The sequence below is a fragment of the Myotis lucifugus genome, unplaced genomic scaffold (genome assembly GCF_000147115.1).
Source record: "Myotis lucifugus unplaced genomic scaffold, Myoluc2.0 scaffold_15, whole genome shotgun sequence".
NCBI classification, from domain to species: Eukaryota; Metazoa; Chordata; class Mammalia; order Chiroptera; family Vespertilionidae; genus Myotis; species Myotis lucifugus.
In genome coordinates this window covers 5,521,297-5,546,605 of record NW_005871063.1, presented here as the reverse complement: position 1 = coordinate 5,546,605, position 25,309 = coordinate 5,521,297, and the positions used below count along the sequence as shown (strand labels likewise).

The window sequence follows — 25,309 nt, the reverse complement described above, 5'->3', positions numbered from 1 at the left end:
TTTCATTAAATATTTCTTCCAGATTTTAGATTTTAATTATTTCAAGTAACTTTCTTAGCCAAAGCTGTTAGAAGGGTATAGACTCAAAGTTCAAAGGTATACCTAGATTGATAAATTTGGTTTTATATTTATATTTGGGGGAGGAATGGGAGGACTGTATGGTAGGATGGTAAAAGGATACTAAAGGTCCATAAAAAGCAGGGACATTTTTGTTCTTTCTCAATAAGTCAAATAAAATAATTTTTAAATGCTTTTGGCTCTTCTAATAGACTCCAATGAAGGAATAAAGATGTCATTTAGTAATACTGTAAGGTCATGCTATGAAACTCTGTCTTCTATTATGACTTGTGATCAAAAGAAGGAAGAGCCCAGCCGGTGTGGCTCAGTGGATGAGCTTCGACCTATGAACCAGTAGGTTATGGTTCTGTTCCCAGTCAGGGCACATGTCTGGGTTGCAGGCTTGATCCCCAGTAGGGGACGTGCAGGAGACAGTCGATTGATGATTCTCTCTCATCATTGGTGTTTCAATCTCTCGCTCCCTCTCCCTTCTCTGAAATCAATAAAAAAAATAGTGTTTTTTTAAAGGGAGGATGAAAACTATTTCCACTTTAAAGAAGCCACTGGTTCCTCAGCAGCATCCCTCAGGACACCGTCTTGTGTGGTCAGTCTCCCCATAGAGAAGAGCATGTGAGGTTAGAGACAGTGGGCAATGGGTTCAAACAAACAGATTTGGGTTGAAGTCCTAGGCATACTATCTGACTTTGAGCAAATCAGAGCTCTGAAACTTTATTTTTTGTTCTTCAAGTGGGAATACAATGCACATTTCAAAGTTATGGTGAGGTTCACATGAAGTAAGGTTGATCTGAAGGAGACATACCAGTATACAGGCGCATTTGCTTTTCCATAGTGTCACCCTTCCAAATACCTTCTGTATCTTTAGTGCTTCCATCTCTGACTGGAAGTGTCCTTACAGCTGATGTGGTCCACTTGCTTTACAGATACAGAAACTCAAAGAGGCCTTATAGGTTGTCTGCAGTTACATCAGAAAGGAGCTGGCTGACCAGGACCCTGTGTTTTTCCCTTCCTACCATTGATTTTATTCCTAGTGATGAAGAAATCAGACACCTGTCAAGTAATACTGAGAAAGAACATTGGCTTGCATGTCGCAAACATTCAAGAGCCTTTCCAATGCCAGTGCTGTGCTGTGAGCTGGTGGGTAAACTGTCCTTTTAACCCAGGTGCTCACAGCCTGGTGGAGACGCAGACCTAACCCAAGATCTGTAGGTCAGGTTAGTCTGGATCAGGGGTCCTCAAACTTTTTAAACAGGGGGCCAGTTCACTGTCCCTCAGACCGTTGGAGGGCCGGACTATAGTTTTTTAAAAAACTATGAACAAATTCCTATGCACACTGCACATATCTTATTTTGAAGTAAAAAAAACAAAATGGGAACAAATACAATATTTGTATTCGCATGTGGCCCGCGGGCCGTAGTTTGAGGACCCCTGGTCTGGATTAACCGCAGCAGACCCAGAGGAAGGAAGACTGTGTTTTACTGAGGACAATAGATTGGCACTTAAAGTCCTCGGCACTGTGTGTGGGGAGGCTGGTCTCCGGGCTCACCAAGCATTAATTCAGCGTGGGGCAACAAAAATTGGTGGGGCAACAAATCTGTGTCTGGTAACCACTATACTGTGCGACCAGACCTGAGAATAGGAGGAGAAATAACTGAATAATGTACAGTCATGGAGGGGGGACAGAAATAAGACACAGAGGAAAATAACAACAATGCTAGGCAATAATTTTCTCCAAAAGAGATATGAACAGAAGCAGAAGCAACATTTTTTACTGTGAAGCAAACCAGGCAAGAAGAGCTGGGATGGGGCTCTTTGTTCTCTGTGGTAACCCCTCTGTTATTTCTTTTCTGACAGCCAGAGGCATAGATATAGGCTTACTTCCTGCCTTCTTCCTGCTTCTCTGCTCTTTCTCCCATTCTATACACAACTCCCTCCTACCCGTTTCCTTTCCCTCTCATGTTCTGGCCTGAGGTAGCATCTGCCTAGGGGCAGCAGAGGCTCCACTCCTAAGAAGGCCTGTGGTGACCCCACAGGAATGAGATAGTGTCCAGTCTGCACTAGCATATCTAGATGAGCAGAACATGGGGGCGGCAGGCAGAGAGCAAGCTGGTCCAAGGCTGCATCTATTTCTGCATCACAGAAGTTGGAACTCTTTGGTTAGAGAGCAAGTCTGAGAATCACAGGAGTCTATTCAATTTTGTATAGAGTTTTCATCAAAAAGTTACTTTTGTGAGCTGCCTTTAGGGAAAGTCAGCTCCTTTCACAAACTGAAAGTTAAGCTTAAATATTATAAATGGCTAAGAAAACTGCAATTTCAAAATACAAGTTAGCCTGAGAGTTTCATGCATGCTGGCAGAACAGGTGAGAGCCCCAGTCAGAGGCAAAGGGTTTAATTACAGTACGAGCAGTAGCCAGAGTATCAGCAATTTTTTGCAATGTTTTCCTGATCCCAGATTCCCACAGGGCATTGTAAACAGGGCTGTGTGACAGCTGCGCATGCAGTGAGTGGGTTGCATTACAGAGAGGAGCCCTGAGCTTAGAGGACCTCAATCTTTTATAATGGACAGTCAACTGAATTTCCCTTTGCTCCAGAGGGAGACACTTTTTGTTTTTTAAAACTGTTCACTATACGGACATTCTTGAAAAGATAGTTTGGTACATGTCAGGGCCTCTGCTTGCCAGACATGCAGACACATGTGAGACCTCTGGATAGTTATCTCCCAACAGCAGGGGGACCTTTAGTATCTGCTTTCTTCATTTCCGGGCCTGTCAAGTATTTTTTTAGAAAATCCCCTCCCTAATGCACATTTGTAAGTTTTCTTTTGTTTTTTAACCTCTGCTAACCTTGAAGATTCCCTCTGCCCCATTTGCCTTTGTGGTTATTCCAGTTATTACCACTTCATGACATAATGATAGGTATCCTGCACAACCTCTTTTGGTTTCCAAATCTGGAAAGTAAGTAAAGTGTTCTAAACAAGCTCTAGGGATCCTTCCAGATACAAAGCTTGAAGCCTTAAATATATATGAGGTATTTTGGAGCATGGTAATTTTAGTAATAGTAACAGGAAAAGAGAAAAAATGCATTAATACCCACAAGAACAACTTAATTTCATTTAAAGTCATAATATTGTACAATGTGTTTGTTACTCATGTTATAAATGAAGAAATTGAGATTCAGAGAAGTGACTTGTTCAAGATCACAGTTACCAAGAAATAGTGTTCCCAGGATTTGAATCCAAATCCATTTGAATCCAGAGTTCACTTCCTTCAGTTACCACATCCAGATTCTGTATTGAGAGACTGTCCAATACAAGCCGGTGTCCTGGTGATGGCTGAAGTTAGTGGCTTAAGTAGGGTGGGAAACTGTTTTTGCATCTTCCCTTTTTATTACAGGACACTTTGAAAGCCTAAATTTTACTGTAAATTGTACTATATTATATTGAGGTGCTTTTATTCCAATCCCCTTATTGAAGCCTACCAGGGGAGCCAGAGTTATTTTAATTGAATTACTGAAAATAAAATATAACATCCTGCCCTACTTATATAAGCCCTGGGCTAATCTCCTTTGTACCACCCACTGTTACCCACACTACTTACACACGTGTATACACTAATACAAAATCAAACTTATTTTTCAGCCCAGATACACTATTGTTCTCAAAGTCTATGTCCTTAGAATGACCCTGCCTCAAGAAAAGTTACTTAACATGAATAAGCAATGGAAGTTGAAAGAGGACTTAAAAATTATATCAATCTAGCTGACTCTGAGGCAAGATCTTTTGCCCACATGCATATGTTATTTTTTAGATACACATAGATGCTATTATGCTGAAGGAAATTCAAGTTTATCTAAAGAGTTACTTAAATCTTGCTAGCCTTTTATTATCTATTTCCACAATCAATGGCTTACTGAAAGTATAATTTAGGGTGCTTGAAATAGTTTGATGATTAAAAAGGATTTCATATTTGAAATATATATGTCAACCAAATCAAAACTTTTAATAAAAACCCTCTTTTGTTTCAGAGCTTAGAGAACCTACTCAGCCAGCAGTATCTCATGACTGTGGGTCCTGAGGCCAAAGGCATATCTTTTGTATAATAATTTGGGTTTGTGTGGGAGTCTATGGAGGCATTGGATGGGGAAGGAAGTAATGATAGCTCAAGTGCTTTTGCTTAGTTAGGAACTGAGTTCATTCTTAATAGTGCATTTCAAAGAAGTTTTAATATCTCCAGCACTTATAAATTCCAATAAGTGAATGGAGCAGGAGTCAGCAAAATTACCTAGTGATAATATTATAGTGATAATTTTATACTGTTAATCCAGGACAATTTGTTTTCTTTTATATCCTGTAATAACAAAGTACAACCCCCAATAACAAAGGGACTGGCTTCTATCCTAGTGAAGCCACCCACCTGAGTCAGCCTCATACTACATGAGCAATGCATTGGACTTCAAATCAAATAGATTCGGGTCCAAATGCTGAACAAACACTGAGCAACCATTTGATCTTGACAGGGTTGTGTCTTTGAAACTCAAGTCCATCACTATAAATAATTTTACAAAGGAATAAAATACTTTAAAATATGAGTTTTATATGAGATAAGTTTGATCTTTTGAAGATCAACCAATAGTATTTTCACTACTTAAGAGTGCCATATTTTACTAATTCATATCTATTTAATGCTTAGAATTCTAGAACTACAAGGAATCTGAGAGTGTATTCACTAGCACTCATTGTTTAACAGGCGTAGAAACCTCAGGAGGAAATGCAAGTTGCTTATGGTCACATCCTAACTCAATTATGTGACTGGGGCTTAAGCCCAAAGTCATATCTTAGCTGTAGTTTTAACTCTTTGATATGAGAGATTATCTAGTAATTAAATATAATGAAAAATCAACATTGATGTGAACTGGATAAATATTTGAGTCTTCTTAGTGCCGGCGAATGTAGTTGTACTTCAGTTAGTTTCAGTATCAAAGGTACTCCCAATATGGTGGAGACAAAGACGTCAACTCAACCAAACCTGCTGCCGTTGGGCTGAAATAGAAGCTTGAGCTACAGAGGGAGGCAGGTATTAGTTTTGCCTGTGGACAAAAGGGAAAGCTCCTCTAAATCTGATACAGGCATAATGAAGGCAATCTATTATTCTAGCCATTTTCTTTGTAATCACCATTCATCAGTTCTACAAATGTTTAAGGAACAAGTCTTTTCCACATTGTGTTTCATTTGGGCAGGAGAACTAAAGGCAAATAAATGTGCTAAACAATTTATAACACAGTGTGTGTGGGTATGGGGCAGGGGAGATAAGGAGAATAATTACTACAGTGGTGATAATTTCATCAGCATGTCAGCTCCAGTGGGTAGAGTTTTCTTTATCGGTTTTGTTCATTGTGTTACCAGGGTTTAGGATAGTTCTTGACACATAGGAAGGTCTGAATAAATAAATATTTTTGAATGAATGAACTTCAAAAGAGATACAAACACATATAAAAGATACTGGCATGTACAGAACGTTAAAACCAGGCAATCACCAAATGCTAGAAAAAGGCAGCCCCTTCGTATTTTTTCTCTGTGGAAATGAGAAACCAGCAACCAAAGCCTCCTCCACGATTCAGAGTTGCATGTCTTTCCTGACAGCCTGGCTCACAGACCTAGCATCACAGGCCCACCTCCAACGTTCCTTTCTCCCAGGAGAGTCAGAGTCAGATTCAGAGAATGAGAGACGAGGCTGGAAGCAGAGGTCAGGGTGATGTGAGGACGAGGCCATGAGCCAAGCTGTAAAGTGTAAGGAAATAGCTCATCCCCATGAGCCTTCAGAAACAATGCAGCCCTGTCAACACTTTGATTATGGGACTTCTGACCTCCAGGGCCGTACTATAATAACGTCGTGCTGTTTACATTTTGTGGCGATTTGCTATAGTAGCAATAGGAAACGAATGCAGACCCACCAACTCCTCAAAGGAAAGCATCAACAGAGAGTTTGCACCAAAGTTCTTTTAATCCCTTGCCTCAAAATCAATGTCTTGCTATTTTCACTAATCCTGGACTTGCACCGTGATCCCTACCCACGCCTAATTGACCGCTCCCTGCTTCTTTGAAAGAACCACTTTAAGTCAAACTTCTAGTTGTCAATAGATTCTAATCTTGCTTTTCATTCCCTTCCCCCCTCCCTGAGACACTGCCAAAGCTCTAAGGAAGCTGGTGGTCTCGGTCTCTCTTACCATAGTAAACAATAAACTAGCTCAGTATTATCAACAGGTTGATTTGCTGATAGTTGAGCAGTCAGCATTTGACAGTTGACTGGGTAAAGCCATCACCTCTGGGTAGTTTTCTGAAGGCACTGTCTCTAGGGCTTAACAGCAGCTTTAGCTAATAATAATTCTGTTCCCAGCTTCCTGGCCTGTAGGTAAAGGGGTGGAGATCCCAAATACTACATCCTGCTGAAATATGCCAGCCTCCATTGGGTCTAAAGTGTATGCCTCTGTCCCTGTCTTGGAGGGCCAGAATTTGGGCAAACGTGAATAGAGGCGTAGGCTGCCCGGGAGCTGCACTTAGGGCTGGAATCCAACTCACGTGCAGATCCTTGTTGGGGTAGTTAGGACAGAGAAGTCAGGCTTGGATGGTATCATTTAACAAGCCTTAGGCATCACTGGATGTCTGCATCACAAGGGTCTTTCAACACAGGGTTCATGACCAGACATCAGGAATTTGTGAACACCCTGGCCCAGAATTTCCTGGGGAGCGTGGTATTTCACACCACTTAGCAGTCTCATTTGGGAAGTTTTTAGTAGACTCTCTGACAGAGAACCAAACCCGGGTTCTGTCAATCCCCCTAATGTTATAATCCCCACTTCCAGCATCATCTTCCATTTTTATACCCCTTCCTTGTCTTATCACTCCCAATAAGTCCAATTTATTAACATGCCGACTTCTTTAGTGTCTCTATATTCTCCTTCTCTGCAGATCTGTTTATGGTTTCACATCCTTCCATTCGCAGCCCCAAACCCAAATTTCATCACATTAATGCCTCTTTCATCAAAAGTCTTACTTTCCTTGGCCTTTCATCCTTTTATGTTTGCTCCAGTTGGAGAAAATTAATCTGTATTCACCAGCCATCTGCTTTCTTCACTTCTGATACTGGCTGCCAAGTGGTTGTACCACGAGAAATGAGTGATTTCCAGCTCTGGGTGACCTCAGTGATGTCCATTTTCCCTCTCATTTTCCCCCAGTCACCTCCTCTCCCGTTTGCTTTTTCAGGTATTCTATACTTTCACCAATACCTGCAAGCCCTTTCCCTAACCCTGTCACTCTTAGCAGATTTCTTGGAGAAAATGAAATCCTTGAAGTACAAGCTCTTCCAACTTCTCTTCTACTTTTCTCTGGGCTTACATATAACTTATTAATTCATTCCTACCCTTTCTCTCCTATTGGGAGAGAACAGAGGACACTTCTCTCAGAGATCAGTCCCTTCTTCTGCATACTGAATTATATAGTTCCCTCCTCCTCCTCCTCCTCCTCTCTCTCTCTCTCCTCTCTCTCCTCCTCCTTCTCCCTTCTCCCTTCTTCCTTCTTTTTTTTTTCACTATTCTTCCTAAAGGTACTTCTTGCATTGTTCCCTCTGCCTCATAACAAGAAACTCTTGCTTTTTACATGGCCCTTCCTCTAAGCCTGCCTTTGACCATAACCTCACAGTAAGCTAACCATCCTGTGTCTTTCCTATCCTTGCCCAATGGACTTTCAGAAAGAAAAGTCTTTGAATGCTGTGTTCTTCCTCAGCTGGTATCACTGCTATAATATACAATATGGGGTGGGGGGTGGGGTGACTAGACTGGCAGACAGGCTGGCCATCAAATGATCTCATGGGAATGTGTCATTTCCTAAATCATCACAATCTGAGCTTTGAACCTCAGATTTTGACTCCACAGTGAACATTTCCAAGAAGTGTCCCAGAAGTGGTCAGATCTGAGACAGATAGGATTATGGTGATCAAACTCACAGTGGCCTGACATTAAACCAGAATCCAACATTCTACTTTTAAAAGTGAGAAATATTTCTACCCTGGGGACAAGAATTCATTCCCAGTAGTAAAATTACACAAGAAGTCAAATTATATAAAGTTGTTTGTGAGTCAGCATTTTATTTAAGCAATGAGCTTGACTGACTTAAGAGGTTGGTATTTTAGTGGTTCATGGTTTCAAATGGTCACACATGGAGGTAACTATTTTTAGAATACTGATATTTGGAGGTCTTGGATACCTGTGTTTGTAGTTCAAAGTCCTCAGAGTCCCAGACTTGCGCTGTACAAATAAATTTTGTGTCTTTGGCAGATTCGTGGTTCCCATGTGAACCATTTAATCTTCCTATAAATACATTAGGACCATCAATGAGCTAGAATGAAATCTTCTCTTCTTACTTAGTTTCCACTATGCTGTCCTTACTAGAATTATGTACTGATTTTACCAATCAGGCTTTCGGAGTCCCAGAGATATACGATCTCTACCCTCACTACAGCAGGTCACCAGTGACTTCCTCATTGCCAAATCCAGGAGACAGATTCACTCCCAATCCTCCTTAAAGATGTTAACTAGCCTCTGGTTGTTCTATCACATTATTCCATTGGCTTCTTGCTCTACCTTCTTCTGATTCTCTTCTTGCCTCTCTGACTTGTCCTCCTTAAAGTTGAAGGGGATCAGAATATGCCTCTAAGCCTTAGATTATTTTAGCTGCAGGCAATTGAGAAACAGCAGAAGCAAGAAAAGCTCTCTACCTTTCTAGCACTCTAAAACTGGGCATTCATTTCACTTTGTGAAGGTGTCTCCCTTTCTCATACCAGGAAGGGAAGAACAGTCTTTATCACTAGAGGTGGAGATAGCACCAAGATGAGTCTAAATAAATAAAACTTTAATAAGTAACCCATATCTGCCATTAATTTCCCCACATATTTATCTACCCACAATTTACTGCCCAAACTCCTCTCATTTATCTAGTTTGGTCTCCACCGTTTATCACCCTTTGTTAAAATGATATATAAGCCCTTGGGTCTAAATGCTGTTTTGGATCTTCACTCATTTCCTATGAAGACCTCTGTGTACATGCCAAAATAAACATCAAATAAAATTTGTATGCCTTTTCTCCTGTTTATCTGTCCTTTGTCAGTTTAATCAGAGATCCCATCTAAAGAACCTAAGAAGATAGAGGAAATGTTTTTTCCACCCCTACATGTCTTTACTTATCTTCTTCCTACTTGTAAAATATTGCCTCTGTTTTATTTTATTTTTCAATGGTTTGATTTACATTTATTATGTGCAAATTCTAACATTTTTTCTTTATTTTATAAAAATTAAACCATCTCTTGCTCTTTCAGCAACTGATTCTGTCCCCTAAATATTATGCTGCCGCTCAGATCTATATAATGTATTCACTCAACTAATACTTGTTGAGTACCTACCTTGGTCCTAAGCCCTATGGAGCAAACTTTCTTGGAATTTACTTTCTAGAGAGGTGAATTTCAAAACAAAGGCATAAATGTATAATGTATCATTTGGGGGAATGTAGAAAAAAAAAGCAGATTCAGAACATATGAGAAAAATAATCCCTCCTATCATTTACTAAAATATGTGCCAAGATCTATTTACATGTCTTCATCTGATTTAATCCTTTCAATGTAAACAGCTAAATATTACCAACCACATTTTTCAGAAGAGGCTCATCACTGTCCAGAGTCACCAATAGCACTAATAAATGGTAAAACGAGATTTAAGTCCAGATAATCCAACTATAAAACTTCTCTTAATCAGCACACTGTACTGCCAAATATTGCAAATGCACATGAGAACCATCTGTGGAGATGTTTTTTAAAAGCACGGGTGTCTATGCTTTAATACTACATCTCAATAAACATCTCTGTTGGTAGAGTTAGGACTGTGTATTTTGGTTAAGTACCAGGTAATGTAAAATCCTGTTCTTGGTTGTCTCCTGAGTTTCTGTCAAGTACCTTAGTTTAACATGTACAAAACAGAACAAATATTTTTTCTTTCCGAACCTCCTCCTCTCCCTCTTTTTCATATTTATTAACAAAACTACCATTCTTATGAATTTAATTTAGGAACCATATATTACTCTGGCCCCTCCAGGGGACAGAAACCACACAGTAATGGGAAAGTTTAATATAAAAAAACTAGTAACTATTAAAGGGAATAGAAGTAACAAGAGATGGGCTGGGAAGAGGTCAAAAGAACCTAAATGAATCTAGGAATAAGACATAAAAGGAGCAGCCACTTCCCCCAGGGCTGAGATTGAGTGCACCCACCCCTTCCAGGCTAAGGCCAGACCTTGCTGGAGAGGGCAGAGCAGCTCACTGGGTTGCAGAGAAGTCGCTGTGGTGCAATGGTGGTGGAACTTGCCAGAAATGAGCCCTCTAGGCCCTACAGTATAGGGTGATAAGGAAAGCTGTTCACAGGGAGGTGTCTCACTGGAGGCATTCCACTACAAAATCTTCAGGGGCAGGAGGGGGTGAGCGGGGATGATGGGGAAACTGCTGGCCACTGGGGAAACCTGCGGTGACCCAGGAGCAGGTGCTGGAGGACACACACTTCTCCAGAACCCTTCCTCCTGTGCTGTATACTGACAAACTTTAACATTGTAACAGCTGGCAAAGGGAAAATGTTGAAGGGCCCTGGTTTGCTTCACAGAGCAGGCTTTGGGTGAATTTGGAGCTGAGTGGCCATCAGTGACTAACTGGTACTTCTCCCCCTCCTCATCTTTCTGGTCCAGTTGGTACCATGCCCTACAGAGCTTGCTGTGGAAATGTCTGGGCTTCTCCACAGCTGCATCACCATCTTCTGTGTCCTTACTGGTCTCCGGCTTCTCAGTAGTTCACATTCCAGCTCTCCTTCCCGTTGCTTCCAGAGACGTTGTTCTTAAAGTCAAAAATGCTTGTATTGATGGATGATGTTAATAATTCCTCTATGAATTTAATACGGGATGCACGTGAAACCAAGAGGTGTAGTACCAGCTAGTCTAAAAGGACAGCAAATGAGTATGGCAATACAAAACTATATCTGTAAATGAGAAATTCCCTTCTTGAATTTTCTATCCTGTTTTTTAACCTGGTGAATTATGGTTTAGAAGCAGTCATACACTAAAGAGAAAATTGTGAGAGAGAACCGATGGATGGAGAATTAAAGATCAGAAGTTTACTTTCTTAAGCCTGCATTTTAAATACCAAAAAAGAAGTCCTTTTGTTTGTTTTTATTGATTTCGGAGAGGAAAGGAGAGGGAGAGACAGATAGAAACATCACTGATGAGAGAGAGCCATTGATCGGCTGCCTCCTGTATGCCCCACACTGGGGAATGAGCCCACAACCCTGGCATGTGCCCTGACTGGGAATTGAACCATGACCTCCTGGTTCATAGGTTGACGCTCAACCACTGAGCCATGCTAGCCGGGCTGTTTGTTTTATATTTTTAAAAATCTTTATTGTTGAAAGTATTAAATCCGTCTCCCATTTCCCCCCATTGACCCCTTCTAGCTTGTCCTGTCCCCGCCCCAGGCCTTCACCATTCTATTGTCTGTGTCCAGGGGTTATGCATATATGCATACAAGTTCTTTGGTTGATCTTTTCCCACCTACCCACCCTCCCCTGCCTTACCTCTGAGATACAACAGTCTGTTCTAATCAAGAAGTCCTTTTAGGCCCTGGATTGAAGCGATGAGAAAAATATGACTATGATTATTGACTAATAACCCAAATAATAGTTAGTGAGTTCCTGCTATACACACTACCCTGAAGGTGCTTACACCTGGACAGGGCTGGCTTCTCCATTAGGCACAGTGTTGAGGACCCATAGTGAAAATATTTTCATTTCTTTTAAAATCAGAGGAAAAAATGAACTTTTAAGTTAAAGAAAATATTTTAACATATCAATAATATTTTCCTGTGTACCCTAACAATTATAAAATATAAATTTTAGTTTTGTTTTTTTTTAAAAAATAGAGGGAATAATACACAAGGCAAAGTGCTTAAAGATCCATTTTATCGCACTCTGACTCCATCCTGTATCATGAGAGCTCACCCACACAGGTGGCATCCTGAATTCTGCTCTGAATGAGCAAATTCATAGTCGGCAAAAAGCTCAAGTGTGGGTCCTGAGTCAAGCGCTCTGGTTATTGCGATCCAAAGGTGGCTCTATTGCTGGAAACCCATCTAGTGTTTAGGAAAGTGCTAACAATGTGGCCTGTTCTAGAAGCATGTTCTATTTGGGGGGCTGAGGTGGGCTTATAAACTAATTGAAACTCTCATTCAGTGTAATTTAACATGTGGGACATAGGCTCCTAGTAGCTCTGGACTTACTGACAGAGGCTGGCAAATCTGAATGGTTTTATAGCATTTTGTAAAGACTTAATAAATATGTCTTACTCATGAACAAATATTAATTTTACAAAGATATATTGGGTTGAATAAAATGCAACTTTAGTTTAAGTGTTATTAACATGAATGAAGCTTTTTATTGTGTACATATTTTTAGTCAATGAATATCAAAGGATAGCTACTACCATCATGTGGTATAGTCTAATTACTACATCAAAAAAAATTCTAGAAGATGGATCCACCTACAAAAAATAATTAAGAAAAACCAACTTAGTGATTATTTAAAAGAACTTTGAAATTATTTTATTTTACTTCATTTTAATTAATGTTCTCAGGGCTGAACAAGTGCAGTCTATTACAAGGTAGCCTAAAGGTTTCATTTGGTAGAGGAGGATTTTATTCTGATTCCTCAGTGACTCAGGTCAAAGAATTTTAAATGTTCCAAGGCTGCTTTTAGAGGGAGGTTTTGATGTGGGGGTAGGATAAGATGTGGGAAAATAGGCCAAGGTAATTTAGTTTTCATTTGTGTCTAATAATTAAGAGAGTATATGAATCATCTCCCACTGTAGTTAAGTCCACCACATCCTCAGTTATATCTTAGATCAGTGTATCTGGTAGGGTTCTGATAGGAAGTCCAGTGGGGACTAATTACAGAAATGTTGGGCAGGTTTAGGAAAAGCAAGAGAGTTCAGCACCCAACGGCTGGGACTGAAGGGGAGAGGAGAGAGCAGTTCCTGGAATCTGAAGAGAAGGTGATATGGAGAGGGCCAGGTGACAGGCACTGTGGACTACAGGAGAGGAATTTTGTGGTAAGGGAGTCAGGAGAAGAAATGCCCTGATATTTCTCCTTCCCATCCTCTGCGTCTCCTTGAAGGGTCTCCCTTGGGACATTTCTACTGAGAGAGGAGAGCAAGGGAGCCAGGGCCCAAAGTGAGGTGGAGAAGGATGGGGAGTGACTCTGGAGGGACAAGTGGAGGATATTCGCACAGCCAACCACACTAGAGAACATATCAAGTATCTGTCTTCCACTGCATAGCCAGGGTGGTAAGGGAAATGGGCTCTGGATTTATACAGATTATGATTCGGTTCTTTAGGATTTAATTGAAACTGTGTGTTTGGCTAACTCCCTCAACTTCTCTGAGCCTCATTTTTATATTTGTAAAATGTGGATAGAAGACCTACTTTCCCAGGTTTAAGAGGTATGTAGAGGAGGATATAGTGAAGTGTGTTTGATGCTGAAAACTTTAGGGCAATAAGGAGCCTTAGAACTTAGTCATCTATCATCTTGGTTCTTGCCAACTACTTGTCAACTACTACATGTCCACTGCATGCTCTGAGCTTAGGGGCTTTATATTCTTGGCAATTTTCAAACTAGTTAGGAATAATATTGTGTGGGGATATCAAACTTGCATACTCTAGAAGCGCTGACTGTAGTCTGATCGAGTATGTCTTGCATTTGTAATTACTATTTCTTAATTTATTTTGGTGCTGATGTGACTAATAAAATACAAATTTAATAGTTATAAAGTCATTACCTTGTTTACTTATTCTTTATCATGGTGGTATATTTTCTCTATCAAAGGGATATTACTAGTAAAAGCACACTATTTGCTTGTGGGGTCAGGTCAAGAAAACCTTTGTGTATGATTCTAAAAGGAATCTTTGTATTTAAAATGCTTAGGGACCACCGATTTATCTTGGCTACCAACTTAACTTAGATTTTGTATCAAGAAATGTTAGGCCTTAAACACCTGTTTTTGAGGACACATCTTTCCATGTACTGCATCATAAACCCGAGGGTAGTACTGGTATCAGTTCAACAGTGCTTTTAAAATGGAGAGTCTCCCCTTTAAAACTTTCAGCGGAGATAATAAATAGGAAAAAAAAAAGCCCAATTTTAGGGTCATGTTCCAATATAGGAACAGGGATGAAATCTGGACAAGAACATGTATTTAATCCTGAAGGGAAATCATTCATGTTCAGTAAAAATAAGAGAGGTTTGTCAATCCCTCACTCTCCGTCAGCGTCGCCAGTATCCCAGCTCTTCTTGCCATTTTATTGCACAGGCCGAATGTGATGAAGAGAGAATGGCCTATAGATCCAGAAAGCCCTGATTTCACATCCTGGATCTACAAGTATCAGGGCCTAATGTGAAAATATCAAGATTGCAAAACTATTTTGCATTGCAATGAGACAGATAGCATTGTGGGGATGAAAAAAAATTAATTTCCCTTCTCAAGTGCTGTGGCTCTACAGAGTTCTCATCTCTTTAGTACTTAGAATTTCAGGACAGCAGGAACCCCAGTCATCTCTCATTTCCTTATTTTAAAGATAGAAACATAAGGAGCGTTTATGACATAGCTATGGACATATAAGCAGTTAGTGGTAAAATTCAGACTGGAGTTCAGTCTCTTCCTGAAAATGAAATTTGTCAGCGACCAAATGTAATGAGGAATCGAATTGAATACATGTTTGAGGATCTACCTAGTAGTATCCACCTGAGCTGACCCCTGGGACCTCAAAAGGTGAAGACCTCAACACAACCAAGAAAGGTGACAATCTGGTGGAACACATACAGTACAACCTCCTCACAAGTTTAAAGGTGATCCATCACAAAATCCAAATACACTGGGCTGCATGTCCAAAGAAGGGGAAATTTAACTCTGCTGAGGGAGAGCATAATGAAATCTAGTTTATATTTAATGAAAAGAGGATGCCCTACCAGCTATTCCTATCTGCCCCAACTGTTCATTAGTTTAGCAACTATTTGTGTGTCCGCATCTGTGTATCAGACACTCTCTTAGGAGTGAGGAGGAGCTAGTCCTCCCGATTACCTTGCAATTAAGGATAGGAGGGAGCTCTGATGCTGAGGGGCTACTGCAATCAATTTGGAAAATTTTACCACTAACTGCTTATATGACCATAGATATGTCTTATAACCTCCTTATGTTTCTATTTTTAAAATAAGGAAATGAGAGATGGCTGGGATTCCCGCCGTCCTGAAATTCCAAGTACTAAAGTGATGAGAACTCTGTAGAGCCACAGCACTCAAGAAGGGAAATTATTTTTTTTCATCTCCACAATGCTCTCCATCTCATTACAACTCAAAATAACCTTCCCTAAGAACCCAGTGCAAAAGTTCCCCTAAGTGTCAGAACAGCAGGCAAGGTAACCCCAGGTGTCAATGGGTCCCTGGACTGACCTCTGAAGCTATTCTTCAGCAAGTGCAATAACACATTAAGGAGCTGGAAAAAGGAGTTCCTCCCAGCTCCTCGCACCCCTGGCTCCCCGCCCTGTCCCGCCCTCCCGCCCGCCACGGCCACGCCCACGGCCACGCCCCTGCGCGCTGGTTGGCTCCCGCGGGCATGATGAAACTTCCCGCACGCATTACAGGAGGCCGGCGGTATAAAGTGAAAGGAGGCCGGCCGCGCCGGCCCCGCCCGCCTGCTGCCCGCTGCCCGGGTCTGTGCTCCCCGTGCCACCTGCTCACCCGCCCCGCTCGCGCCCAGGTAAGTCCGGCTCCCGCGCCCAGCGCAGCGCCTCTCCCCGCTAGCCTCGGGGCTGCCCCGGCGGCGGGAGGAGGATGCGCTGCTGCCTGGCCCGCAGATGGGAGGGGAGATGCGGCTCCAGGCTCAGCGGATGCTGCGGCTCCTGCTGGGTGAAGAGGGCGGGGCCTATTGCAGCGCAGCCGGGAGCCCCGGGAGGGGAAAGACCTCGGTCGTGGTCCGCAGAGGGCGGGTCCGTGAGCGTAGAGGGGAGGCAGCGGCAGCCTAATTTGCCCCCTGTGGATTTTATTATTTCTTATTACATTGCGTGGAGGCCTGTGGAAATTGTCGCAGTCCTGAGACCTTCCCGGGCACCGGCTGGAGGGTGCACGTGGCCGGGGGCTGTTGAGTCCCAGGGGGATTTGGTTGCCTGGTCCTGGTCCTGGTCCAGAAGGGGGCGGTGTCAGGGTTGTGGGTCTCGGCCTCGGGATCTGCACTTTCCCTCTCACCTCTGGCTGCGCCTCTTGTACCTAAACACCCCCTCCCCCCGACTCAGGTGACTTGCTGAACACAACCTACGGAAAGAGAGAATGTTTAGGGCGACAGGCGGCGTGGTACAGAAAAAGGCAAAAGAACTGGCTTACTGGTTTTCAATGGATTATCTGTTCAGTTGAACTAACTTCATATTAATGTTACTATTTTGAATGAAAGACCAGTTTTCTTCTCCTCCCGTGGCCCACAGACTCAGGATCTGTTGCTCTGGGTGCTTGACTAATAATAATTTAAAAGCACCGAGAACTCTTTTTCTTTTTTTTCTTTTTTTGGTGCCCTTGACCAGAATCGAACGTGGGACCCTCAGTCCGCAGGCTGACACTCTATCCACTGAGCCAAACCAGCCAGGGCGAGAACTCTTTTTTTCATTGATTAATCGCATTGCAGTCAGATTAATTAGAAGCAATTTAGTCTTGCCCTGACCGGTTGTTCAGTGGTTAGAGCATCGCATGTGGACCGAAGGGTCGAGGGTCCGATTGCCAGTCAAGGGCACGTACCTCAGTTGGTGGTTCGATCCCTGGCCCAGATCAGGGGGAGTGCGGGAGGCAACCAGTCCATGTGTATGTCTCTCTCTTCCCCTCTTCTCTCCTTCCCTCCCACTCTCACGCTCTAAAGATCAATGGGAAAAATATCCTTGGGTGAGAATTAAAAAAAAAAGAAAGAAGAAGAAGCAGCAACTCCTGGTCTTGAACCTGACCAGGAGTTGGTTGCTCAGATCTTAATGTAAAAATAAAGTGACATGAAGTTTAAGTAGTTGGTAATTAGACTGTAACACACCAAAACCACTATCCAATTCGGCAGGGACTAGCCACATGTGACTGTATTGAGAACTTGAAATGCTGGCTAGTCCCAGTTGAGATGTGCTAGTTCCAATTGAGAAATGCCTCCTCAATAATTGTTAATACTGATTAAATGTTTAAATGATACTATTTTTGGTAAAATGTGCTAAATAAAATATATTTATTGTTAACTTCACATTTTCTCTTTTTTTAATGGTGCTACTAGTATACTTAAAGTTACATATGTGGCTATTTGTGTTGGACAGCACTGATCTAGAAGTTTATGAGGAAATATGGATAATTACTGAGAATAAGTAACAGCGCTAGGACCTTTGCCCTCTAATGAGACTGATTCCAATAACAATAGGTGATGGTTTAATCTGCTTTTTTTTTTCTGCTGGAGAAGTAAGTGTGCTTCACAAACTTGTTCCCCCCTTTACCCTTCCAAGTTAGTGGTTAGTATTTATCTTTAGCAGGCTTAATAATGGGATTCTCTAAGCAACATTAGTAGGACCTAGGTAAATAAGTGATTGGCTAATGACCTCACATGATTTTCAGAACACTTTTCCAGCTCACTTTTTGTAAAATTTAAGTTTCAGTTGTACAGCATTGTAATTTGATAGCTGTGTACACTACAAAATGATCACTACCAAAAGTCCAGTTATTATCCATTGCCACACAGTTGATCCCCTTCTCTTCTGGTAGTCACTGATCTGTTGTTCTCTATATCTATGAGTTTTTATTTTATTTTTTAGATTCCATGTATAAGTTAAATCATATAGTATTTATCTTCTTTTGAATTATTTCACTTAGCATTATAACCTCAAGGTCCTTATAATTTGTTGCAGATGACAAACTTTCTTTTTTATGGCTTAGTAATATTCCATTGTATATATGTATGGAGTCAAAAATAGGTGAATTATCAATAGTCATACTTAAATCTCAGTGAATTTTCCCACTAAATCACATTGTTGGGTATTGGGCCCAGTGTGTGGAAGGGACTGGCATAAGACATATACTGTATTTCCCAGTTGCTTGTGTTAATACCATATTCAATTAATTTGTTCTAGTCTCATTAAGAGGCCAAATGAAGCTCTGAGGTTCATTTAGATACAAATGAAATACCCTCAGAAGATTGCTCAAAATGATTGATATAACAAGTGTATATTTTTTCTTTATGATCTTTGTCCCAAATTATCTAGGCATTTGCTGCAAATTTACATTTTTTAAAAATACCAAAATCAGTTATTTCCAAATTACTATTTTGATAAAATAACTGTTTTGAGCTGGCAGCATCCAAATAAAACAGCCCTTTATTTCACAGTTGAAAATTTGAAATTGCCAGATAATTAACATTTGTAGGAATTATCTATTTACTTATTGGCCTACAGGATGAACCCAGCTGTTTTTCAGAGATGTCATCACTGTCTGTGGCCCATCTACTCTGCTTTTTTACTGACCAGAGCAGCTTTGAGACAAAAATATTTGAGAACATCCTTTAGGGCAATTTGATGGTGAACATTGTGTATTTCTGCCAATATAATTTTTGTTGCTGTTATAAAGCCAGAATATCTGTATCAGATAATATTGCTTTCCTTTTCTCTTTTTAATTTCTTTTATCACATGTGAATAAATCACTTAGTGGTAAACTAGAAGTTGTGAAACGCTTATAACAGCTGTATATCTTCATATTACACTTTAGCAGTATGTATCATCTTCCATTCTACCTGCTATCTTCTATGTGCGGTTAGTACAGGTAAAGAGAGTATATTTAATTGTCTAGGAGACCCCTGAGGATACTGTAGTAATCTAGAGAGTCTCATGGACTTTTGAGGGCTTTTGAGATTCTGGGCTGGAGAGAGTAGGGTGGGGTCTCTGGGCAGAAGCCAGCCTACATGTCGTCTGTATTTTGTGAGTGAACCTAGCATGCAGAATAGAATGTGGCCTGAACACTGCCAGCTCTAGCCGACCAAATCCCAAGGTGAGAGAGATGCAGGCTTTGGGTGCTAAGCTGCTATAGCTGGCTGGACATAAAGGCCATCCATCTTTCCTGAATACTTGTAAGTAAATTAAGTTATTTTCTACTCCTGTTGGCCTGCCATCCTATGCAGTCGATAAGATAGTTTATATTTTAGTCTTTGAAATGGTTTATGCAAGTTTTTGGAATCAAGATTTAATACAAACTCGGATCGGATACTGAGTATTTAACGGGTCTGCTTTTCCCTCCATAGAGAACACGTCGCTTCACTGCACCATGTGTGGCATTTGGGCCCTCTTTGGCAGCGATGACTGCCTTTCTGTTCAGTGCCTGAGTGCGATGAAGATTGCACACCGGGGTCCAGATGCATTTCGCTTTGAGAATGTCAATGGATATACCAACTGCTGCTTTGGATTTCACCGGTTGGCGGTGGTTGACCAGCTGTTTGGAATGCAGCCAATTCGAGTAAAGAAATATCCTTATTTGTGGCTGTGTTACAACGGAGAAATCTACAACCACCGGAAGGTAAACAAAATGAAACCAGAAGATATCTTGATGTGATTAAGCCTTAGAGGTCATTGGGTATAATCCTTTTTACATATCTTATATAGTGGTTTTTACTTTTCAGAGCACTTTCCATGTTCATGATCTCATTTGTTCCAGTTATATAGACAGGGCACTGATGAGCACAAGGGTGAAATGATTTGGTCACACACAAAAAAGATAAAATGGGAATTACAATTCAGGTTCTTTAACTCTTAGTGTCCTCCCCCCACCCCCTATCATGAATTTAAAGGTTAATTAGAGCGTGTGCTAGGCTTAGTGCTAGGTGCTGGGGATTCAGTAGTAAATAAGAGAGGTAGGTCTGCACTGTGAAGGAGCTTATTCTATTTAGGGAGCAGACAAAAAAAGTCATTGTACATATAACAGCATCCTGACAACATGAATATGGAGCTGGTGGATATGGGAAATCCAGTTTTGGGAAGGGTAGTCAGAGGGGGTCTCTTGAGAAATTGACACTGGAACTGAGAGGCAATGGACAAGCATCAGCCAGCACTGGGAAGAGCATTTTCTGTAGAGGGACTGGCAAGTGTAGAAGCCCTGAGGCGGGAAGCAGTCCTCAGATTGTCTTAAGAAAACAAGTTAGGGTTGGGAAGGCAGGCAGGACCAGATCAAGTAGGACTTGGTATAGTGTGGAGTTGGAATATCATTCTAAGAGCACAGAGATTTGAGATTTAATAGTTTGGAGGTGATCATATTTGTAGTTTTTCTATAATGTTGTCCTTAAGATATTTATTGTGACTGCATTCTTCCACTTAATCAGAACAAAGGACAGAAAGGTGGCCAGATGCAATTAAATGCAAGAAGTAGGACTTTTAGCAGCATTAAAATTGGAACAGCTTTATAGTCTGGTAAAAGTTTACTCTTAGGATGAGAATGGGTGAGAGGATGGAAATTCTGACCTAAGGAAGCTACGGTAAACTTACTAAGAACCTTAGAATGTGGAATTATTTGGCTAATGTTTCATAAGAAAATTTAAATCTAAAATTTGCAGGGTTTTTGTCATCCTTCTTTCCAACTTTTAATTTTAAAAGGAACAGAACAATGAAAACCAATTGAATAACTGTTAATGTTTTGCCATATTTGCTTTATCTCTGTTTCTCTATATTTATACACATACACATTTACTTTTTGTTGTATTTAGAGTATATTACACATACTATGACTTCTAAAATGTAAGAATATATCTCTTAAGAATAAGGACATTCTCCAACCTAATAACAATACTATTATTAAAACTAAGAATCCATCCCTAACCGGTTTGGCTCAGTAGATAGAGCGTCGGCCTGCGGACTGAAGGGTCCCAGGTTCGATTCCGGTCAAGGGCATGTACCTTGGTTGTGGGCACATACCCAGTAGGGAGTGTGCAGGAGGCAGCTGATCGATGTTTCTCTCTCATCAGTGTTTCTAACTCTCTATCCCTCTCCCTTCCTCTCTGTAAAAAATCAATAAAATATATTTTAAAAAACCCAAAAAACTAAGAATCCATAATACCTTCTAATATCTAGTTCATATTTCCCCAAGTTTCCCAGGAATATATTTATGGCTGGGTTTTTTTATTGTTAGTTTGTTTATTGGTTTTGTGCCAGATTTCATTCAAGGTTCATATCTCTGGGTATTTTTTGAGCCTTCTTGATACACACCTATTCATGGGTAGGGTTTTATATTCTAACCACCCTTTGGACTTTTAGTTTTTATCTCTAAACCGTAGCTTTTGCCATTGTTTGTTGTCTGCTTATAGGAACACTCCATTATAGACTTTTCATTTGAAAAGTTCTTATAGTTATTCATCAAATGCCTTTCACATTTATTAAGGGCCTAGTATATATACATCAGGCATCATTTGTCTAGGTGTTTGAAGACAAAATGTGAACAGGGAAGGTAAGAATGGAGTTTCATGCTAGTGGAGTCCAGGAGGGGAGCTGTTAAAACTCCATTCTTACTAAGCCAGATTAGTACCAAATACACAAGAATGCTAGGTTGTACTATGGTTCTATTAGCCTGACTTTCACCTTAAACAATACAGGAAATTCCTTCTTTACTTGAACAGCATTGCTTCTTTTGTGTGTTTTGTTAATAGTTATAAAAAGTTAAGTTTTTTAAAAATATTTCTATTGTAAATCAGCAAAGTATGTTGTATTGTCAAAAGCAGAGAGGTCCCATTGCTTCTATCTGTCATCTGTGGTAATGCAGTGTGAGTAGAAATCTGTCTAAAGAATGGACATTTTAGGCTCTTGTAAAGTATACTGCAACAGAAGCTCCAAAGCCCTCCTGTGTTGAAGAAAATAAAATTTACTACTACCACTAAAATGCAGCCTGAGGTGTATGGGGAGTGGGGGGAGAATAAGGCAAGGAGAGGAGGAATCTGAGTAAAGGCTGGGGCATAGAGAAAGCCCTCTCCCTGCCGGGAGCGGCAGGGCCTTGCAGCCAAGTCCAAGGGCACTGTGATTTCCAGATGGTAGCAAGATATGGGAGCTTCTCTCTCAGCAGAGCAGGAGGTGGTACCTGTGAATCATTAACCCATGAGTTACCTGCAAAGTTTACGCCCAAGAGTGGTGATGACATGCTAGTGTAGGGAAGGTTTGGGAAGCTGCTGCTTGCTAAAATCTTTGGATACTTTAGGGTCATTTATCCCTCAGGTACTTAAGTCCAGAAGGGTCAACAGAAGACCATTCCCACACCTCACCTGCCAGTGACAGATCATCTCTGATGGTCTCTTAGAGCAGGGAGAGGCAACCAGGAGGTGGCTTTGTAGACACTGGAGGCAGCCAACCCCCATTTTTGGGCTTTGTTCTGTGAGGCTTAGAGACAGAAGGTCCACAAGTTTATAAAGTGAGTGAAATTATGAAGCATGTTTCATAGGCCGTATGTATACAAACATGTAAATTTTTAAAAAAATATATTTTTTTATTGATTTCAGAGAGGAAGGGAGAGAGGGAAACATCAATGATGAGCGAGAATCATTGACCGGCTGCCTTCTGTACATCCCATACTGGGGATCAGGCTTGCAACCTGAGCATGTTCCCTGACCGTGCTCCTGGTTCACAGGTCGACACTCAACCACTGAGCCACGCCAGGCAGGCTAGACTTAGTTTTTGAAAATTAAAAACATGTTTTAAATGTTTAAACTTATCTAGAATTTCCACCTGTTTTTATAGGAACCTTTTTCTCTCCCTTGTCAGCCAGAAATCATGAATTAAGTACCCTTTGCCAGTGATGATGGAGATCCACGGGGTTTGGGAGCATAACTTAAACTTCCTGACTCTGCGGTGATAGCGACAGTCCCTTTGCTGCTCCTTTGGATCATGTGCTCTGATCAGCTCCACTGTCATTTTGTCCATCTGTGAGAGGTCCCTGTACTTCCACAGCAGAGTGGGAAGACTGGATGTCCTCCCCTAGGGATCTGCAACTTTGTTTTAGACCACGTGTCTCTATTATTGTGACGGAATCATTTATTTGCTGGGGAATAGTGCCAAATATGTTTGTGCTTTTGCTTTCTATTTTCGTAGGTGGGTCTTTTAGGCTGAACTAGAAGAAACTCAGTCAACAGTACATTTGAAACCAAAATTTCACAGTAGTAGAAGATACATTTTTAGGGTCACAGCAACTGGGCAACCCATTTGCTTAACTTACAGGGGTGGGCAAAAGTGGGTTTGCAGTTGTGAGTATGTGAAACAGGGTTTTTTCTTGTATTATCATGTATTAATCATTGTATTATTTTCCATACAAACAACGATAAACCTACTTTTGCCCGCCCCCTCCATACCTCCACGCGTTGCTGCTCTGGTGCATTATCTCCGCATTCTGTTTATGAGAATGCAACGAAAATTTTCACAGAATGCCATGATTTTTCTAAACCACTCAAGTGCATGAAATGATTATTGAGCGTAGAAATATTGAAAGAACTTGGCAATAAAAAATTACGAGTGAGATCAACCAAAGAACTTGGTATGCATGCATATAAGCCTAACCAATGGACACAGACACCAGGGGGCTGAGGGCATGAGTGGGGGATGGGCGGGCAATGGGAGATAAGGACACATGTAAAACCTTAGTCACTAAAGAAAAAATCCTATATAATAAAAGGGTAATATGCAAACTGACCCTAACGGCAGAACGACCAGAACGACTGCTCGACCAGTCACTATGGGGCGCACTGACCACCTCTTGATTCTTTTCCTCGGCCCGGCCCACAGGCTCCGATCGCCCGATGGCGAATGGGGAACCAGGGGTGGGTGGCAGCGGGTGCTGGGGCCGGCTGCGGGCAGCCGGGGAAGATGGCCCTGATCGCAGGCCAGGCCAGGCCATACCCATACATGAAATTCGTGCACTGGGCCTCTAGTAAATAAATAAATAAATAAAATCATTAGTGAATGCAAGGATTCTAACACTTTAATTTTGCTATTGCTTCCTTAAGCTGCAACGCCATTTTGCATTTGAATATCAAACCAAAGTGGATGGTGAGATAATCCTTCATCTTTATAACAAAGGAGGAATTGAGCAAACTGCTAGTCTGTTGGATGGGGTATTTGCGTTTATTTTACTGGATACAGCGAATAAGAAGGTGTTCCTGGGCAGAGATACCTATGGAGTCAGACCGTTGTTTAGAGCCATGACAGAAGATGGATTTTTGGCTGTGTGTTCAGAAGCTAAAGGTAATGATATGTTTTTTTCTACAGATTTTCATTGTTATCCTGGATTTTATGTTTTTCCCCCCTTAGGTCATATTTGCAACTCCCATAGGGGACAATCCAGAATTTTACAATTGACTAAGTAAGTCATGGATCCTCTGGCTTTGTGTTTTTTAAACCAAGTAGTTGGATTCTCCTTTTAGCACTTAAATTCCATAATCCTTAAAGTATAAATTTATATAGTAAATTCATTTAATTTTTGTTGTGCTGATATGCTTTGCATATAGTTTGATCCCATATGTCTTGGCAAGTTTACCTCTATCATCTATCTACATATATAAAAGCCTAAATGACCGAATGACTGGTCTACCGGTCACTGTGACACACACTGACCATCAGGGAGCAGACGCTCAATGCAGGAGCTGCTCCCTGGTGGTCAGTGGGCTCCCACAGCAGGAGCGCTGCTCAGCTGACCGATTTTCGCCAGACACAGGGCTCATGGCTGGTGAGCGCAGCTGTGGAGGCGTGAGCCTCTCCTGATAGGGACTGACTGGGCACAAGCCCATGCACAAGTCCATGGCAGGTGCAGTGGGGCCAAGATGAGCGGGAACGGCAGGCAGGAGCAGCAGGTGGCATTGGACTGCTGGTTTCGGCCCAATCCCCACAGGCCATGTCGAGGGGCCCCACTGGTGCACAAATGCGTGCACCGAGCCTCTGGTATTATAATATTAGGATTGGCCCTGCAATTGTTGCACTGTGGAACCAGGCCATAGCTATAGCAAATATTTATTTAGCATTCTGAAAACAGCTTATTGATAATTCACATACCTTACAATTCACCCATTTAAAGTATTTAAGTATATTCACAGATATCTG

At 41.3% G+C, this 25,309-nt stretch overlaps 1 protein-coding gene across 2 annotated transcripts in view; it reads left to right on the top strand.

Moving 5' to 3' along the window:
• Positions 1 to 25,309, top strand: part of ASNS (asparagine synthetase (glutamine-hydrolyzing)) — an 82,152-nt gene that overhangs the window by 47,754 nt on the left and 9,089 nt on the right. The window contains exons 1-3 of one of the 2 annotated variants that reach the window (XM_006085011.3): positions 15,852 to 15,956; positions 19,495 to 19,766; positions 24,220 to 24,457. In XM_006085011.3, the coding sequence (XP_006085073.1) occupies positions 19,518 to 19,766; positions 24,220 to 24,457 (487 nt within the window). In that variant the 5' untranslated portion in view covers positions 15,852 to 15,956; positions 19,495 to 19,517. Of the gene's footprint in view, positions 1 to 15,851; positions 15,957 to 19,494; positions 19,767 to 24,219; positions 24,458 to 25,309 lie in introns of those variants that run through there. The other variant, XM_023750741.1, reaches the window with a different exon arrangement.